The sequence below is a fragment of the Pelobates fuscus genome, chromosome 3 (genome assembly GCF_036172605.1).
Source record: "Pelobates fuscus isolate aPelFus1 chromosome 3, aPelFus1.pri, whole genome shotgun sequence".
In the NCBI taxonomy this organism is placed as follows: Eukaryota; Metazoa; Chordata; class Amphibia; order Anura; family Pelobatidae; genus Pelobates; species Pelobates fuscus.
This window is the reverse complement of record NC_086319.1, coordinates 12861628-12881509: the sequence shown is the minus strand read 5'-3', so window position 1 is coordinate 12881509 and position 19882 is coordinate 12861628. Positions and strand designations below refer to the sequence as shown.

Below are 19882 nucleotides of genomic sequence, written 5' to 3'. Positions count from 1 at the left end.
TATAGACTGGGGGCAGTCACACTATATACTGTAATATAGACTGGGGGCAGTCACACTATATACTGCAATATAGACTGGGGGCAGTCACACTATATACTGCAATATAGACTGGGGGCAGTCACACTATATACTGTAATATAGACTGGGGGCAGTCACACTATATACTGCAATATAGACTGGGGGCAGTCACACTATATACTGCAATATAGACTGGGGGCAGTCACACTATATACTGCAATATAGACTGGGGGCAGTCACACTATATACTGCAATATAGACCGGGGACAGTCACACTATATACTGCAATATAGACTGGGGGCAGTCACACTATATACTGCAATATAGACTGGGGGCAGTCACACTATATACTGTAATATAGACTGGGGGCAGTCACACTATATACTGCAATATAGACTGGGGGCAGTCACACTGTATATATATATATATAAATAATTGTGTCCCCACCTCTATTCCAGGACCATTTAAGAGAACTATTATTGTCACTTACAATATGTAAAATTTTCATACTGCAACACACATACTATGAGCCTCCGTTATCTTATACTGCAAAATAATACTAGTTCTAAAGTTGAATTTCCCAAGATCAAAACAAATAAATTTAAAAACAGGACATTTCGCTTGTGAATGTGTCGGCTGCGTGACGCAGTCCTCCCCCGCTCTCGCTTGGCTTTTGGAGTGCCTCTGCAGTTTTATACAATAGATAATAGAATCCTAATAATTAGCTCCCATGGGACTGGAGTACGGAGTATTGCGGCAATGAGCGAGTCGCGGGGGGATATGTCACTTGTCACACGGCTCCATTAGTAGTGTGACAATGTGGAAGTTTAACATGATTTATAAAGTGCCACTTTTTTCAGCAATCTGACATCGTCACTGCTCTCGGCAGTAACGTATAGATTAGCGATTTAGTACCAGCTCAAAAAATACTAATCTTATAATTACATTTTACAGTAAACATCTTAAAAAACCAAAACAAATCTATTTAATGTATTTATGTATTTATTTATGTTACAGGTACAACACTAGTTTGAGTTTCTGTTGTTCCCGAGGCCGTAACATTAAGACTTTTTATCAGGTAAAATGAAAATATTCTATCGCACAATGGCCCAATGGTGCGCACCTGGAGTTACTGCTCTATATTGCTCAACAGAATCCATGGGCAGCAGCCATATGGAATTTTTGAAACAGTCGTTAAATCGTGTGATGCCTTAAGGTAGCACAGTCCCTTTTATAACCATTGTGAATCTTTATTGAAAACTCCTAATGGCTACGTTGACATTTTATGGAACTTCCAACACAATCAGAAGATATAAATGAGCCAATGGAGGGACTATTTTGTCTTAAGTAGAATCTAAATTTGTATTTCCATGGAATAGTCTTCGAGTAGACATAGTAAAGGCTATAGTGATATAGAGAAGGTAGTAGATACCCAGACATGCCTTCCAGCGAAGCTATGTGTTTAAGGTTGAAGCATAAAATCTTTATTAACAAAATCTTCATATGCGTAGGTATAAATAACTCAACGGCCGCGGGTGGGAGGCGCAGGGGGAATTGCTTTACAAGGGACGGCCTTTCTATTGACGGACCAGCAGCGGCTGCCGAGTTGCTGGTTTTTACTTTTCATAGCTGTGACCCCACCTACCGCGTGACATTTGAGGGTGTAAAGAAGGTTTTCAACCTCCGTTATATTATTATGGGGGTCACATTGACCCACATAGGCTTTTTTTTTTTTACATTAATGTGAAAGCTATCTACACGTTAATGTAAATAACCAGAAACAACCACTTTCATATATCTGTGTTATGGTAACGTTGCAAATGGTTTGCTACTTTCTTCTCTGACATTTTGTAGACACATATTTGGTCTTTTTCCGAGTATTCGTCCAGCAAACGCTGTTCATTGTATAATACTGTCTGACGTTATAAGCAATCATATTACATCTGCTGAATGAACCAGGCGATGTGTGCCGTCACTTTGCACACAATATGTAACTGATCCAATTATATTATAGATTTATTTAAAACATAAATATATAACCAAGCATTCTAGAAATTAACAAGCGCTCCACACAAACACACAGAAAAAAATCCAATAGAGAATAACTCTATCATGCTAAATGCTGTTCCCAAATTTTGCAAAAGCTTTTATTGGGTTACTCCAGCCACCATGACCTCTGCAAATCACTGAAGTGGTCATAGAGTCTGGGTGTGCAGTGTTTCTGCTCGAACGCATGCATTCTGAGACAGTGAAGCCTTTGAATGGCCTGCGAGTGCAGGGATGATGTCAGGAGCTTTGCCCATCGCTGGATTCCAGGTAAGTTTTAAAAGGTTTTAAGGGGGAAACATGGAATGTGGAATGCCCAAAAGGGCATTGTAAATTAAAACTGATTAGTGCCAAGAAGGGTTAGATTTACCCATTAAATCAATGTGGAATTTGAGCTCGGTAGGTTGGAGGAAAAAAAGTGGACACGAAGCTCCAAATATTCCAATCTACCGTCTTCATAGAATGACATCACAGCAACTTTTCCTGCCCTCGAGAGTTTACTCTTAGCTTATGATAAAATGAATGTGATTGTGAGTTACAATGTCATCCACGTTACTATCATGGCAGCTATGTATTCCGTAGGGTGGTACAATGGGAATATAAAATAATAAATGGTAAATAAATTCAGGTGAGAATGAAGGTGAAGACGATTCAGTTCAATGAGCTCATAATCTAAAAAGGGAATAAAAAATATTAAAATTACTGTTTGTTTACAGCCATCTCATCCCATTGCATGAAACAAGAAAAATACAGAAAAACATTCAATGAAATACTTAAATGAACAAAAACAGAGAAACGAAACATGCCAAGAGAGTGAAAACGTCTGGCTGCGTAATGGGTTAAAATTGCAGATTAAGGCACGTTTCACAAATATAGAGAATACTACCATTTCTACTAGGGACCAGTGATGGTGTAAGATTAAGGCTGTGATTGATGATTTGGGGGCCAATTATGTCTAAAACAGGACATTCAGCGGCTGCTTTAATTATTTATTACTGGCAGCTATAAAGCGCCAGCATATTCCATAGCGCTGTACAATCAGGGAAGAACTTACAATATACACAGACAAATACAAACTATTGTGAGCTTATCTAATACAGAATGAATACAGAATCCATGCAATCATCCCTGCATTCCATTAAATACATCAGGTGGTGTTATAATACACATCGAGTGGTGTTATAATACACATCGGGTGGTGTTATAATACACATCGGGTGGTGTTATAATACACATCGGGTGGTGTTATAATACACATCGGTTGGTATTATAATACACATCGGTTGGTATTATAATACACATCGGGTGGTGTTATAATACACATCGGGTGGTGTTATAATACACATCGGGTGGTGTTATAATACACATCGGGTGGTATTATAATACACATCGGGTGGTGTTATAATACACATCAGGTGGTGTTATAATACACATCGGTTGGTATTATAATACACATCGGGTGGTGTTATAATACACATCGGTTGGTGTTATAATACACATTGGGTGGTGTTATAATACACATCGGGTGGTGTTATAATACACATCGGGTGGTGTTATAATACACATCGGGTGGTGTTATAATACACATCGGGTGGTGTTATAATACACATCGGGTGGTGTTATAATACACATCGGGTGGTATTATAATACACATCGGGTGGTGTTATAATACACATCGGTTGGTATTATAATACACATCGGGTGGTGTTATAATACACATCAGGTGGTGTTATAATACACATCGGGTGGTGTTATAATACACATTGGGTGGTGTTATAATACACATCGGGTGGTGTTATAATACACATCAGGTGGTGTTATAATACACATCGGGTGGTGTTATAATACACATCAGGTGGTGTTATAATACACATCGGGTGGTGTTATAATACACATCAGGTGGTGTTATAATACACATCGGGTGGTGTTATACACATCGGGTGGTGTTATACACATCGGGTGGTGTTATAATACACATCGGTTGGTATTATAATACACATCGGGTGGTGTTATAATACACATCGGTTGGTATTATAATACACATTGGGTGGTATTATACACATCGGGTGGTGTTATAATACACATCGGGTGGTGTTATACACATCGGGTGGTATTATAATACACATCGGGTGGTGTTATACACATCGGGTGGTGTTATAATACACATCGGGTGGTGATATAATAGATTGGATGGTATTATAATACACATTGGGTGGTATTACACACATCGGGTGGTGTTATAATACACATCAGGTGGTATTATACACATCGAGTGGTGTTATAATACACATCGGGTGGTGTTATAATACACATCGGGTGGTGTTATACACAAACTCAAGTGCTCTCTCTGTGTGGCCACCGTTCGTATAGCCAGGAGTTCGCTGTTCGGTAGGATTGTTCGCACAACAAGGCGAATAATCGCTACCTATGAGCCAGGGGAACCGTTCGTCTTTTTGTTCGGTTTGGAACTCCCGAAAATGACCAACCGCTACCACTAATTCTCTAGAACTGATTTGGGCAGACGCCACGTGTGCAGTCAGTCAAAACTTTACCCCAGTAGTGATTCTGAGCGCTATTTGGACAACTTGGGTGCTCAGATCCAGGCTATCCGGGGATAATAATATTTGTGGGGGTTCCTATATGTCTTATATGTATTTTGGGGAATTTTATATTTTATATTTTGTTCCTTTTAGTGCCTGGGAGATAATTAGTTTAAGTAAAGTACACTTAATTATCTCCCAGAAACCGAGACTCCAGGGCATGTTGTGGGAGTGTTTGGGGCGTGTTTTGCTGTGTCCTTGCTTGAGACCCCCTGCTGGGGGTCTGTGTATATAAGCCGGCCACTTGGCCATAATAAAACATTCTAGTTGTACCCTTTATCTAGTCTAGGCTGATGTTTGGGTAGCTCGGAGTTATAATCACTATTTCACTTGGGACTCTGGAGATTTATAACAGATATACTTAGTCGGAGTATAGGAGATCCGTCACAGTGTGTTCATGTGTTGCAGCAGTTCTACAGTACAGACTTTAGTCCCCACTTGGCTCTGCTGTCTGAGGTTCCCTCCTAGGAGAATTTGTGATTTCTGGTGAGAACCAGCTGGTATCACCACTAAACACATATTTTCAGTAAAATAAACATTGTCAATACATTCCTGTAGTGGTTATGGTACCAGGAGTGTCCTATCTCCTCTCACAGTTTTACTCCTTACTTGAGGACCAACAGTTGTCGTTCCCTGCCTCCACTACTTTTGACAGAGAGACAGTTCATTGGCTGAGAACGCCAGCTGATCGCTCTCATTGAACGAACACTGCATGCGTCCGGAGCCTCGGGATAAGAAGTATTGGATTCAAAGTAACTCAGTGTCCTCATCCTTAGGGTGCTGATATAAATGGACGGGTCACGTTAATATGTTTCGAGCAATCTAGTCAGAATCTGTCTATTACTATTATCTCGATCAGACTCCAAGAAAGGCTGACGTTTGTCCACATATTTTATTATGCGCTTTTCCTGCTATAAATCAGACAAAGATCTCATTGTGGGGAATATGATGATATGATTGTACGCGTGGCATTCTACAGGTTCTTAAACACAATAAAACTCCCCCCGAAAGCACGTAGAAAAATGACTGTTGTCCATCACCTTCATATCACACATTAGGCTTTGGGAACTCAGAGAAATTATATTTCCACAGCTCTCCCAAAGACTTCAACTTCAGACCAGAACAGGCGGCCACAAGGTCTTATATACCAACGTAACTCAGAGTTACACGTTTCTAATTCTTTAATATATAGAGTTAATGCTTTATGCTTAAATATATTTAAGGTATTTAATATGCTCAAAATAAATATAATTAATATAAAATAAACCTTCATATTTAGATAAAAATGTGTGTTTTTAAAATGTCTTTCTTTGAAAACAAATTATTTGTTGTTTCCAATGTTAAGTATGTTTTGTAGATTTTTCTAAAAATTGTTTATTGATACAAAGATATATATATATATATACGTAGCTGATACAGTTTGTAGAAATACAATGTGAACAAGAGAAATGATTTGTTTTTTTATCTGTCACAATTCCATTTTGTGGAAGATTAACGCGTGCGCGGTTTGCGGTGTTTCTAGAACTCGTTTTATGTTGTTACAGCTGCAGTGCAGTATTTTACCTGGAAGGAACGAGACTTAGCAGCAATAAATATTAACTTGCTACAAACTCAGCCCCACGGTGCGTATACGGGTTCGATGCTAATAGACAATACATTCATCTCACATCAGTTCTACGAACACATCAAGGAACAAATGAAAGAAAACTCAGAGACTCACATTTGCACGTGTGGTGGTTGGAAGCGCCCTTGATTAATGTTGTAGAATGTAAACGCTTGCGTAGGGTTTGAACTGTATTCATCCACCTCAATTATGACACGGCTCGGTGGGAGTCTCCTTGAAGCCATGACATGTGAGTGGGTGAACGCCATGCTGTCTCTTTGCCACTCGGACTCATAAAGTCGGCTCCATTATCCCCCTTAACCGATGTAAAACAGTCCGTATCATCGTAGACACTGCCCGACGCGCTCCCCTCTTCAAGAAAACCTAGAAACACGATGAAGAGATAGAGTGTAACTATTTTCAGAATTAGACAGTCGGAAGGAGGTTCGAGTGAAGGTTCAAAAGAAGAAAATTACAGAAATGGCACAAAAAAATAAACTCCACAAATTACGCAAAAAATACATTGATTTATTAAATTAAAAGTAGGAGTTAACCCCATGATACAAAATCTGAATGTGCTCACGCTAACGCAGTAAATATGGGGTTAACAGAAATCTTGGAAAAAATGCAAGAAACAAAAAAACACAAAGAAACTGTTTAAAGATATAAAGTCTGTGTTTTATTCCTTTTTTCACATTATAAAAGTGTTAATGCCATAAATAAATAAACATTTTAATTTAAAAAAAAATGTTTACAAAAATTATTATTAATGGGTTTTTGTCTGAAGATAAGAAGGAAATGAATTTAACGTGCCGGTACATGACGAGCTACACGTCTTTACATTTTGCTAAAACCCAGCATTTTACTGGCAACGCATTCTTGTCTACAGAAGGTAGTTTTTTTTTTTATGCAGATCTAATGACTGTCAGATTTTAGAAGCATTGCGGCTCTTTAATGGTGTGTGGCTCATTGTCTGTATAATACGACATACACACTAGAACGGTTCTACTCTGCAAACAGCGAGAGGCAGGTATGGGTACCTGGTAATTATACTCCCGCCACATGTAAGGAAGATTTTAGTTAATGCTGCAATGCACATGGTTTGTCTACCAGCTCACAGGACGTCAGCTAGACCCAGCAGCTCACATTCTAGGCCGACCTTCTGCAATAGTATTAAAACCCGTCATCGCGGCTGGCGGGAGTATAATTACGTTACCTGTACACAACAGTTTATTATGATTTTATTTTGGATACCTTTTTAAAGGGACAGTAATGGGCAATCACAAATTGCACAGCAGAAGCAGAACTTCACAGGGTTATTGTCAAACATATGAAATGTCTAGAAATGAAAGGGAAATTGGAGTGAAATTTAAATTTTACACCGAGGAATTCCCCAAGGGAGTTGTGTGCGCAGCTCGGCTATTTAAACCTGCAATCTGAAATTCACGTTGAATCTCTAACAATTCACACCTTCGTAAATAACATACCGATAACCATCAGTCACGCAGCTCATCATCACATTGAAGAGTTTATTCCCAGGACCAGCGCTGCTAAGGACCTGTCTGAATGCTGCGTAGAGCCAGTCCGTCTAATGATGCCCTCGCGCAGTGTAAAAATGTGGCAGTTGGAATGAATGCACAATTCGTTGTATTTATATATTTTTTACATTTTAACTGCTGAATGTTAGGAAGCAGTCAGTGTTTTTTTTAACAGGCTACAGGTAAGAAATCAAACCATTCTAAAAAGGTTTAAATATCTACAATGGAGGGCCCCATCTGGCATCTGACGCGAACCTTGTTAATCAGGGCAACGTCCCATATTATTGAGTTGGGCGTGGTATATATCGTTAGGTGTCTTGCCCAGGAACACTTACTGGTGAGGTGATTGTAACGGGGTTCGAACGGGGAGAGACAGGGACAGGAAGCTGCAACTTATCCCTGCTTCTCTCTGACTGAATCCGCAGGGGAGCAGCACATGCAGCCAGCAGAGACAGCCTAGAGATCAGGTAAGTGAGGCATATGGGAGAGACAGCCTACAGATCAGGTAAGTGAGGCATATGGCAGAGATAGCCTAGAGATCAGTGAAGTGAGGCATATGGGGGGGGAGAGACAGCCTACAGATCAGGGAAATTAGGCATATGGGGGGGGCAGAGAGAGCCTACAGATCAGGGAAGTGAGGCATAAGGGGGGGCAGAGAGCCTACAGATCAGGGAAGTCATAAGAGGGGGGCAGAGAGAGCCTACAGATCAGTGATGTGAGGCATATGAGGGGGGGGCAGAGACAGCCTAGAGATCAGGGAAATGAGGCATATGGGGGGGGGGCAGAGAGAGCCTACAGATCAGGGAAGCGAGGCATATGGGGGGCAGAGAGAGCCTACAGATCAGGGAAGAGAGGCATGGGGGTGGCAGAGAGAGCCTACAGATCAGGGAAGTGAGGCATAAGGGGGGGCAGAGAGAGCCTACAGATCAGGGAAGTGAGGCATAAGGGGGGGCAGAGAGAGCCTACAGATCAGGGAAGCGAGGCATAGGGGGGCAGAGAGAGCCTACAGATCAGGGAAGTTAGGCATATGGTGGGCAGAGAGCCTACAGATCAGGGAAGTGAGGCATGGAGGAAGCAGAGCGAGCCTACAGATCAGGGAAGTGAGGCATGGGGGGGGGGGGGCAGAGATGGCCTACAGATCATCAAAGGGAGGCATGGGGGGGGGGGGCAGAGGTGGCCTACAGATCATCAAAGTGAGGCATGGAGGGGCAGAGATAGCCTACAGAACAGGGAAGTGAGGCATGGGGGGGCAGAGATAGCCTATAGATCAGGGAAGTAAGGCATGGGGAGGCAGAGATAGCCTATAGATCACGTAAGTGAGTAATGGAGGGGAGACAGCCCATCGATCAGGTAAGTGAGGGATGGGGGGGGAGACAGCCCATAGATCAGGTAAGTGAGGGATGGGGGGGAGACAGCCTCTAGATCAGGTAAGTGAGGGATGGGGGAGGTAAAGTAAGAGAAGGAGCAGAAAGGAGAAGGAATATAAATGAACAGAAAGGGGCAGCAAGAATCTGGAAGGGACAGCAAGGAGCACAACAGGTAAAGTAGGAGAAGGAGCACAAAGGAACACAAATGAGCTGGAAGGGGCAGCAAGGAGCAGGAATGGTCTGCAAGGAGCAGGAATGGCCTGCAAGGAGCACAAAGAGTCAACAAGGAGAAGGAAGGGTCTGCAAGGAGCAGGAAGGGTCAGCAAGGAGTTGGAAGGTAAAGCAGCACAAAGGTAAAGTAGAAGGAGCAGAAAGTGTCAGGAGGAGCACAAAGGTGAAGTAGGCGAAGGAGCAGAAAGGGTCTGCAAGGAGCAGAAAGATCAGAGAGAGACAGGAGCAGAAGGGAGAGCACAATAAGCAGAAAGTAGCAGAAAGGTGAAGAAGCCAAGGAGGAGAGAAGACAGTGTCAGAAGAAAAAGAAGACTGTGTCAAATGAAGGAGAAGAAAAGGAGATTGGAGCAGGAAGGACAAGTGAAGTGAACCCTCCACTTTATAAGGCTTTGGTACCTGGGAAACTTTGGACCTTTTCATCTCCCCAGGTAAAAAAAATATCTGTGTTAATGTGTTCACTTTTATTTACTGAGTGTCAGGAAGCACAGAGGGCCGCTGGGGAGGGGTGTCACTGATTGGCTAGAGCTAGCTCCCCATTCATAAAAAAGTAAAACATTTTTATGAACCGGGAAGTAGTGATTGGCTTAGAGCGTCAACTGACCACTCTAGCCAATCTGTAGCACCCATGCCTGACGTCAATCTGCACTTCCTGACACTCCGTTTCAGAAGCCGAATACCACTGAGCGACTTGGAAATCTGGAGCTGGAGGAAGCCTTTGGGGTTAAACCACTTGAGAGCGGTTTAACCCCTTAAAGGAAAGAGAGCACCCAGGGGCTTCCTGGCATCATAGCATTTTCATTTAGATGACGTTTGTAACGCATCACCTGGCACCCCGACTGGGTACCTCCGTTGAAGGATGCTCCTAGCACTTCCTGTGGTCTCCAAGCAGTGCAGCAGACACCATAACCACCATAGACTCCTCCAGAGAGCAAAACAGGAATAAGCTCTTACAAGAGCTTAGTAGTGATTTGGCAAAAGTAGTATGACAAGCATAGCAATCCCTTGTAGCAAATTCCCCCAATAAGAGACGGCACTCCAAATTGAGGGTGAAGTAGAACTGTCTAAAACTTTAATTTCCTTGGGACTAGCCCATAAGGTCATTACATTAACATTGCTGTGAAAACTCAATAAAATTACAAACAGTCAAATCATAGCAGGCAACATACAGTGACTTATTATAACACAATGGCATATTTTTAAAGAGGTGGAAGAGACAATAATTAACAGAAAATATCTCACATGCCTGCAGAATTAGCAATATGCAAATCTACCCAAATATGCAAATGAACCAGTCTTGCTATTCAGGTAGTGCATATTACTGTTGCTACCAACAGAGGGCACTAGACAAGCTCCATAGCCAAATCCACCTAGCTGGTAGCAAACCTCAGCAGTAAAGGAGAGCAGGCAATACATCCCAAGGGCCATAGTCACATGGCAGGAGGCTGGCAATCAGTCTTTTTCAATGACCAGTGGCAAGGCTGGTCCTGCCACAATGTTGTTATGGTGACCAGAATGTTCCTTTAATTTGCTTAAAGGAACACTATAGTGTCAGGAATACAAACATGTATTCCTGACACCATAGTTGTGAAAATGCTATTCCCCCTGGCTTTATGTGATAATAACTATGCTCCTCCCCTTCATGACACTGTCAAAAAGGGGCCAAGCATGGATGTCCCCCCAGAAAAATTCCTGCGGACGCCCATGGTCCCAGCTGTAGCTTGTGTTCACAAAATGCGTTCCAGACCTCGTTCTCGTGTGCCGTCCGTTCTTGTGCGCATGTGCACGTATGGCGTTGCGTTACATCAGTCGGGAGATCTGGGAATACGCCTGTGTTCCACTTCAAGCGCTGTGTTGATTCCTTATGCCAACTTATATAAAGTTCCAGTATTACTCGTGAATAATACGTGAAAAAAAATACATATGTACCATGATCTTAAAAAATAAACAAAGCTTAAAATGTAAATAAATCCCCATAACAGAAAAATCACCTTAACAGAAAAAATAATACAAACATGAGGTCAGAATGATCCCTATAATATCTGCAGAGGTTACATAGTTTTAATGAAGTTTGAAATCTTAGAAATATATGCCCAAAATACATAATAAAATCCCCAAGGTTCTCTTTCAAAAAGTGTCCAAGACAAGCCTCTCATAAAAAATATAAAAATATTGTTAAGAATAAATGTTAGAAATAGAGAATGAACAAAATGTAGCCAATCCATTCAGGAAATTACAAATACTTTTATAATAGGAATGAATCATTTAAAAAATAAATTAATTAATTAGAAAAAAGATTAGGTCATTTAAAAAAAAAAAAAAAGACATATTTTAGAAAAAAGGGATTATTTTAATAAAACACACTAAGTGGAAGTCAATGTTTAAGCCTCGCGGTTGCATTGTTTTCAATTTGTTTATCCGAAAACCTTCCCTTTTTCCTAATTTCAACATTAAATCACCTCCTCTTTCGTCTAGTCGTACTTGTTCTATAGCAGGAAATTAATATTATTATTAAAAGATGGACACTTGTTGCAATGCACCGGAACCGAATGTGTAATGATTTTCTTACGTATGTTATTATAATGTTCAAGGCATCTTATTTTTGCCTTTCTTCCAGTCGTCCCCACATATTGTGCACCGCACCCACAAGTGATTAGCTACACAACATGTGTGAAGAAGCATGGAATATGGCTTTGGATCTTAAAGACCTCGAATGTCTGCGTACTTTTAAATTCTTTGTAAGATGTATATGAATGTCTACATGCTTTACAGTTTCCACAAGTGTGGAAACCGGTGCTGTGCGTGTCTCTGTCTATTTTGTTACGAAAGGTGCTTAGAGCCAAGATGTTCTTCAAATTATTTCCCTTGTTAAAAATAGTTTTTGGGTTGTTGGGAATTTTCATTTTAAGGAAATCGTCTTCTAAAAGCAGCGACCAGTGTTTTCACATAATTCCTTGAATGTCAAAGGCTTTGGAGTTATTTTGCGTGTTGAAAGCATATTCATAATCTGAATTTTCTTTAGTGTGGTTACTATTCTGCAATAAATCTCTTCTCTCTTTATGTCCTATTTTGTCAATCTCAGCATCTAAAAATTCCTCAGAATAGCCCTTTTCTAAAAATCGGTCTCTTAAAATTTCCCTTTGGGTCAAATACATATCCCTATCTGTACAGTTCCTCGGGATACGGGTAAATTAACTCCTTGGAACTCCGGTCAATCACTTTGGGGGGTGGCCGCTATTAATCTCTATATAGCTATTAGTGTCGGTATTTTTGAAAAAGGTATTTGTCTTAATCTGTGAATTTTCTATATAGAGAGTGAGATCCAAGAAGTCGATCTGTTGCTTTTCAAAATTCTGGGTAAATTTAAGAGATAAATTACTATTGTTAATGGAGGTAATAAAATTGGATAAAACTTCCTCAGGCCCCTGCCAAATAATTAAAATATCATCAATGTACCTTTTCCAGAGTACCAAGTTCGCGCCAAAAGGGTTGTTGTGCCATATGGTTGACCTCTCCCAACAATCCATGAAGATGTTAGCATAACTTGGCGCGAACTTGGTGCCAATGGCTGTACCATTGCTCTGCAGATAAAAACCATTAAAAACAAAAAAATTATGGTTTAAAATTAAATCGATTTTATTAAAAATTCTCCAAAATTCAGGTTAATCGTGTTATACCTTTCTAAATTTAGCCTAACCCAGTTCAAATACACTAGCCAAGCTTGTTCACATAGTTTTTTTATTTTTTTTTTAAAGGGCCCATAGTCTATTGGTAAGAGACTGGCCAGCAGGCCTCTCCAAGCACCCGTGACGAGGTTCAGTTTGTCACAGAGATTAATAGCAGCCACCACCCAAAGTGGTTGACTGGAGTTCCAAGGAGTCAATTTACCCATATCCCGAGGAACTGTACAGATAGGTATATGTATTTGACCCAAAGTGAAATTTTAAGAGACAGATTTTTAGATAAGGGCTATTCTGAGGAATTTTTAGATGCTGAGACAAAATAGGACATAAAGAGAGAAAGATCAAAGCACTCAACCTAATACATGTGGCACAGAGCGGAACCACTGCGGCTCTCCTGGTTTCCAAAGATGCGAAGAAGGGGTTCGACAGGGTTGACTGGTCCTTCTTATTGACCACGCTTGAACACATAGGCGTAAAACCGCAGATGATGGTCTGGATCTGAGCACTGTACTCGGCCCCGGCCGCTCGCTTTCAAGTCAATGGAATCCTTTCCAGACCATTTGCTATCACGAACATGCCCCCTGTCACCCCTAATTTTTGTGATCAGCCTAGAGCCGTTCTTGAATGCAGTACGAGCACAGCCTCGAATAGAAGAGATCAAGGGTAAATGGGGTGAGAGGAAATTTTCGGCATAAGCAGATGACCTCCTGTTCACTGTCACAAACCCGGATCCATCCCTAAAAGAGCTTCATCAATTCGACACATATAGACAACTGTCCAACCTAAAAATCAATTTCTCAAAATCTGAAATCCTCATTGTGGGATGCCACAGATCGCTGGAAACCTCACTGAAAGCTGAGCTAGTGAGCTACCCTTCCAATTGTGCGAGAAGGCAATCAAATACTTAGGAATCTGGCTCTCAGTGGAACTGTCTGACACCTACCGCATCAATTCCTTCCCCCTCCTTGACACGATTCAAAAAGATCATGGACACTACCCCATATAACGTGGCTCGGAAGACTAAGCGTACCCAAGATGAACGTGCTCCCGCGCCTCCTGTACCTCCTGCAAATGTTGCCGATACAGATACCCAAAACATTCCTCTCACAGATACACACAACGTTCACAGAATACATATGGCACCGCTGACAGGTGAGATTGAACTACGCAACCCTCATAAAGCCCAAAGAATATGGGGGACTGGGACTCCCAGACCTAACAAATATCGACAATCCGTACACCGACAAAGAATAATTGAATGGATGCACTCACTGAAGGATAAAACCTGAATCTTGATAGAGGTGAGCTTCACACAGACACCATTACCCCTGCTTCGATGGCTGCCGAAAGACATGGCCGAGAAACTATCGAACACACACCCGACCCTACGCACGACTATGGTAGTTTGGACGAGCTTATCAATACTTAAAGACATAGCTCCAACACTGATACCACTGTGCCCCATTTCGCACAATTTACAATTCAGCCCAGCAACATCTGCCCAATACACTGCAGCCCTGGGGCTCCCATACCCGTGCGGACTGAAAGACATATATAAACAAGGCAGGATCACACCTCTGACAGAACTGGTACCACACACCCCACACAACTTACTTCTCCGCCTAAGATACCACCAACTGACAAGCTTCCTGAGGAGCATTCCCAACCTGGATGTGGCCTCAAAAGAACTCACCACTTTTGAGGACATATGCACCAGCCCCCCCTTACCACCGCTCGCGATCTTGCTGCTATACAGCTTACTGAACACCCCAAGCCCTGAGGCCCCCTCCCCTACTTCACTAAATACTGGGAGAAATACCTAGGACACCTACTCTCAAAAGAACAATGGACCACAGTGTTCATACTTCTACACAAATCCTCAATATGCACCAAATTCCATGAAATGCGATACAAAATGGTCGCACATGGGTACAGGGTGCTGGAAAAGCTGACAGCTATGAAGACCAACTGCGACCCGGAATGCTGAAGGAGCAGAAAAGAACGGAGACAAAGAATCCACCTTCACCTACCCCCACCAACACACACGCACCCCTCCTGCCTGGACCTACCTCCCATCCACCTCAACCCCTCGCACTCTCCCCCCTTCCCGTTCACTACCCTCAACCCTCCCCCCGGTACCCTCCCTTTCCTGTTCAGACTACTGCCGTAACCCCTGACTAACCAACCCACCAGTGGCGCACATAAGAGCAATAAACCCACACAGGGTTCACCAAACACACATCTCCCCCCCAACCCACAGAAGACACCTACCCAACATCATACACCTTAGAATACCTACGAGCAAATGATACGACCACCTACCTTGACCGCACCTGAGCCTTGCCTCCAGACCTAGACACCTTGCGGGGCAAGGCAACCGACCTAGCAAGTACCTAGCCTACTCCTTCACGGGCCACTTTCTGGCAATGCAACATCAAAATGGGTTAGGACATAACACACAGCACCACAATGTCTAACGACTCACTCACTCTAAGGGTACACGAAAAGGCTCACAATTCTGCGGGTTTACAACATGGTGACAAGGCCCAGGTGTTTGTAGACTTAACTGTATCCAGTAAATATCAATGTTTTTACCCAAGTTACAAAAGTTACTTATACAAAAACAGGAACTGTAATACAACTCAAGCAACTCTGTTATGTAAAAAGGTTGCCATGTCAAACTTTATGCTTATGTTACCAAACGATGTGATACTTTTCCACTCCAGAATATACTACTGAAAACAAAACATTTTATCACTGTATGCACTAACATGTACAAAACCTTGAATAAAAAATAAAAAAAGAGAAGAGATTTATTGCAGAATAATAACCACACTAAAGAAAATTCAGATTATGAATATGCTTTCAACACGCAAAATAACTCCAAAGCCTTTGACATTCAAGGAATTATGTGAAAACACTGGTCGCTGCTTTTAGAAGACGATTTCCTTAAAATGAAAATTCCCAACAACCTAAAAACTATTTTTAAAAAGTGAAATAATTTGAAGAACATCTTGGCTCTAAGCACCTTTCGTAACAAAATAGACAGAGACACGCACAGCACCGGTTTCCACACTTGTGGAAACTGTAAAGCATGTAGACATTCATATACATCTTACAAAGAATTGAAAAGTACGCAGACATTCGAGGTCTTTAAGATCCAAAGCCATATTCCATGCTTCTTCACACATGTTGTGTAGCTAATCACTTGTGGGTGCGGTGCACAATATGTGGGGACGACTGGAAGAAAAGCAAAAATAAGATGCCTGGAACATTATAATAACATACGTAAGAAAATCATTACACATTCGGTTCCGGTACATTGCAACAAGTGTCCATCTTTTAATAATAATATTAACTTTCCTGCTATAGAACAAGTACGACTAGACGAAAGAGGAGGTGATTTAATGTTGAAATTAGGAAAAAGGGAAGGTTTTCAGTAGTGATGTCGCGAACATAAAATTTTCGGTTCGCGAACGGCGAACGCGAACTTCCGCAAATGTTCGCGAACTGGCGAACCGCCATAGACTTCAATGGGCAGGCGAATTTTAAAACCCACAGGGACTCTTTCTGGCCACAATAGTGATGGAAAAGTTGTTTCAAGGGGACTAACACCTTGACTGTGGCATGCCGGAGGGGGATCCATCGCAAAACTCCCATGGAAAATTACACAGTTGATGCAGAGTCTGGTTTTAATCCATAAAGGGCATAAATCACCTAACATTCCTAAATCACAATGGATATGGATTGACACCTGACATATGACATATTGACACCTTGACATATGGATTGACATCTGTCCTCAGAGACCCTAATACACACTGACACAGAGCAGAATAGGGACTGTTCCCCCTACATAGGGTCACTTGGCAGATATGGATTGACACCTATCCTAAGGATCCCTGTACACACTGACACAGAGCAGAATAGAGACTGTTCCCCCTACATAGGGTCACTTGGCAGATATGGATTGACAACTGTCGTCAGGGACCCTGATACACACTGACACAGAGCAGAATAGGGACTGTTCCTCCTACATAGGGTCACTTGGCAGATATGTATTGACACCTGTCCTCAGAGATCCTGATACACACTGACACAGAGCAGAATAGGGGCTGTTCCCCCTACATAGGGTCACTTGGCAGATATGGATTGACACCTGTCCTCAGGGACCCTGATACACACTGACACAGAGCAGAATAGGGACTGTTCCCCCTACATAGGGTCACTTGGCAGATATGGATTGACACCTATCCTAAGGATCCCTGATACACACTGACACAGAGCAGAATAGGGACTGTTCCCCCTACATAGGGTCACTTGGCAGATATGGATTGACACCTGTCCTCAGAGACCCTGATACACACTGACACAGAGCAGAATAGGGACTGTTCCCCCTACATAGGGTCACTTGGCAGATATGGATTGACACCTATCCTAAGGATCCCTGATACACACTGACACAGAGCAGAATAGGGACTGTTCCCCCTACATAGGGTCACTTGGCAGATATGGATTGACACCTGTCCTCAGAGACCCTGATACACACTGACACAGAGCAGAATAGGGACTGTTCCCCCTACATAGGGTCACTTGGCAGATATGGATTGACAACTGTCGTCAGGGACCCTGATACACACTGACACAGAGCAGAATAGGGACTGTTCCTCCTACATAGGGTCACTTGGCAGATATGTATTGACACCTGTCCTCAGAGATCCTGATACACACTGACACAGAGCAGAATAGGGGCTGTTCCCCCTACATAGGGTCACTTGGCAGATATGGATTGACACCTGTCCTCAGGGACCCTGATACACACTGACACAGAGCAGAATAGGGACTGTTCCCCCTACATAGGGTCACTTGGCAGATATGGATTGACACCTATCCTAAGGATCCCTGATACACACTGACACAGAGCAGAATAGGGACTGTTCCCCCTACATAGGGTCACTTGGCAGATATGGATTGACACCTGTCCTCAGAGACCCTGATACACACTGACACAGAGCAGAATAGGGACTGTTCCCCCTACATAGGGTCACTTGGCAGATATGGATTGACACCTGTCCTCAGGGACCCTGATACACACTGGGTGGGGACCTACTGTCCTCCCCCTGCCCCCACCCCTGCGCGGTGGGTGGGGGCCATGAATCACAATGGGTTGGGGGGACCTACTGTCCTCCCCCCGCCTTACCCGTGAGCATTGGGTGGGGGCCATAAAAATAATGAAGGGGGGACCTACTTTCCTCCCCACCCCGGCCCCCACCCCTGAGCGGTGGGTGGGGGCCATAAAAATAATGAGGGGGAGGACCTAATGTCCTCCCCCCGGCCCCCACCCCTGCGCGGTGGGTGGGGGCCATAAATCACAATGGGGGCAATGCCCTCCCCCCGCCGCCACCCCTGCTCGGTAAGTGGGGGCCATAAAAATAATGAGGGGGGAACCTACTGTCCTCCCCCCCTGGCCCCCACCTCTGCGCGGTGGGTGGGGGCAATGAAAATAATGAAGGGGGGACCTACTATCCTCACCCCGGCCCCCACACCTGCGCGGTGGGTGGGGGCCATGAAAATAATGAGGGGGGAACCTATTGTCCTCCCCCCAGCCCCACCCCTGCGTGGTGGGTGGGGGCCATAAAAATAATGAGGGGGGACCTACTGTCCTCCCCCTGGCCCCCACCCCTGAGCGGAGGGTGGGGGCCTTAAAAAAAAATAAGGCGGGGACCTACTGTCCCCCCCAGCCCCCACCCCTGAGTGGTGGGTGGGGGCCCTAAATAAAAATCCCCCCCCAATCAAAGGTGACTAGGGGTCCCCAAGCCCCTAGTCACCCACCCCCCCACCCCAAAAGAAGTTACCCCCTACCTACCCCCCTCACCCTAAAAAAAAAACGAGCGCAAAAAAAAATAATCCATCTTCACCCATGGAGGGCTCCGCGCAGACTGAGCTCTGCAGAGCGGGGAAAAGCTTATAAAGCCTTGCCACGCCCTGCAATTAGGCCAAGAACGCTCTGATTGGCTGGTTTAAGCCAATCAGAGTGCTCTTTGTCATTTTACACAGCGAGGGAAAATTCCAAAGAACTTTCCCACACTGTGTAAAATGACACAGAGCACTCTGTTTGGTTAGATTCCAAGCCCACCAATCAGAGTGCTCTTTGTCATTTTACACATCGTGGGAAAATTCCAAAGAACTTTCCCACGCTGTGTAAAATGACACAGAGCACTGTGATTGATGGGCTTGGAATCTAACCAGAGTGCTCTGTGTCATTTTACACAGCGTGGGAAAGTTCTTTGGAATTTTCCCTCGCTGTGTAAAATGACAAAGAGCACTCTGATTGGCTTAAACCAGCCAATCAGAGCGTTCTTAGCCTAATTGCAGGGCGTGGCAAGGCTTTATAAGCCTTCCCCCGCCCTGCAGAGCTCAGTCTGCGCGGAGCCCTCCATGGGTGAAGATGGATTTTTTTTTTTTGCGCTCGTTTTTTTTTCAATTGCGTCGGTTCTTATGACTTTTTATTTGGCCTTTTTTGGGGCTGAAAAAAGAAGATTTTAGAAAAAAGAAGACGTCAAATGGTAAGTTGAATTTTTCTTTACAGGTTAGTTATTTTATTCCCCCTCACTATTTTGTAGGGTGAGGGGGGTAGGTAGGGAGTAACTTCTTTTGGGGTGGGGGGGTGGGTGACTAGGGGCTTGGGGACCCCTAGTCACCTTTGATTGGGGGGGGATTTTTATTTAGGGCCCCCACCCACCACTTAGGTAGGTCCCCCCTTATTGTTTTTTTAGGGCCCCCACCCACCGCTCAGGGG

At 43.3% G+C, this 19882-nt stretch overlaps 1 protein-coding gene across 1 annotated transcript in view; it reads right to left on the bottom strand.

The window, feature by feature from the left end:
• MPPED1 (metallophosphoesterase domain containing 1) overlaps window positions 1–19882 on the bottom strand; it is a 64642-nt gene that overhangs the window by 23485 nt on the left and 21275 nt on the right. The window contains exon 2 of the mRNA XM_063445049.1: window positions 6385–6651. Coding sequence (XP_063301119.1) covers window positions 6385–6536 — 152 coding nt within the window. The 5' untranslated portion in view covers window positions 6537–6651. The remainder of the gene's footprint in view (window positions 1–6384; window positions 6652–19882) is intronic.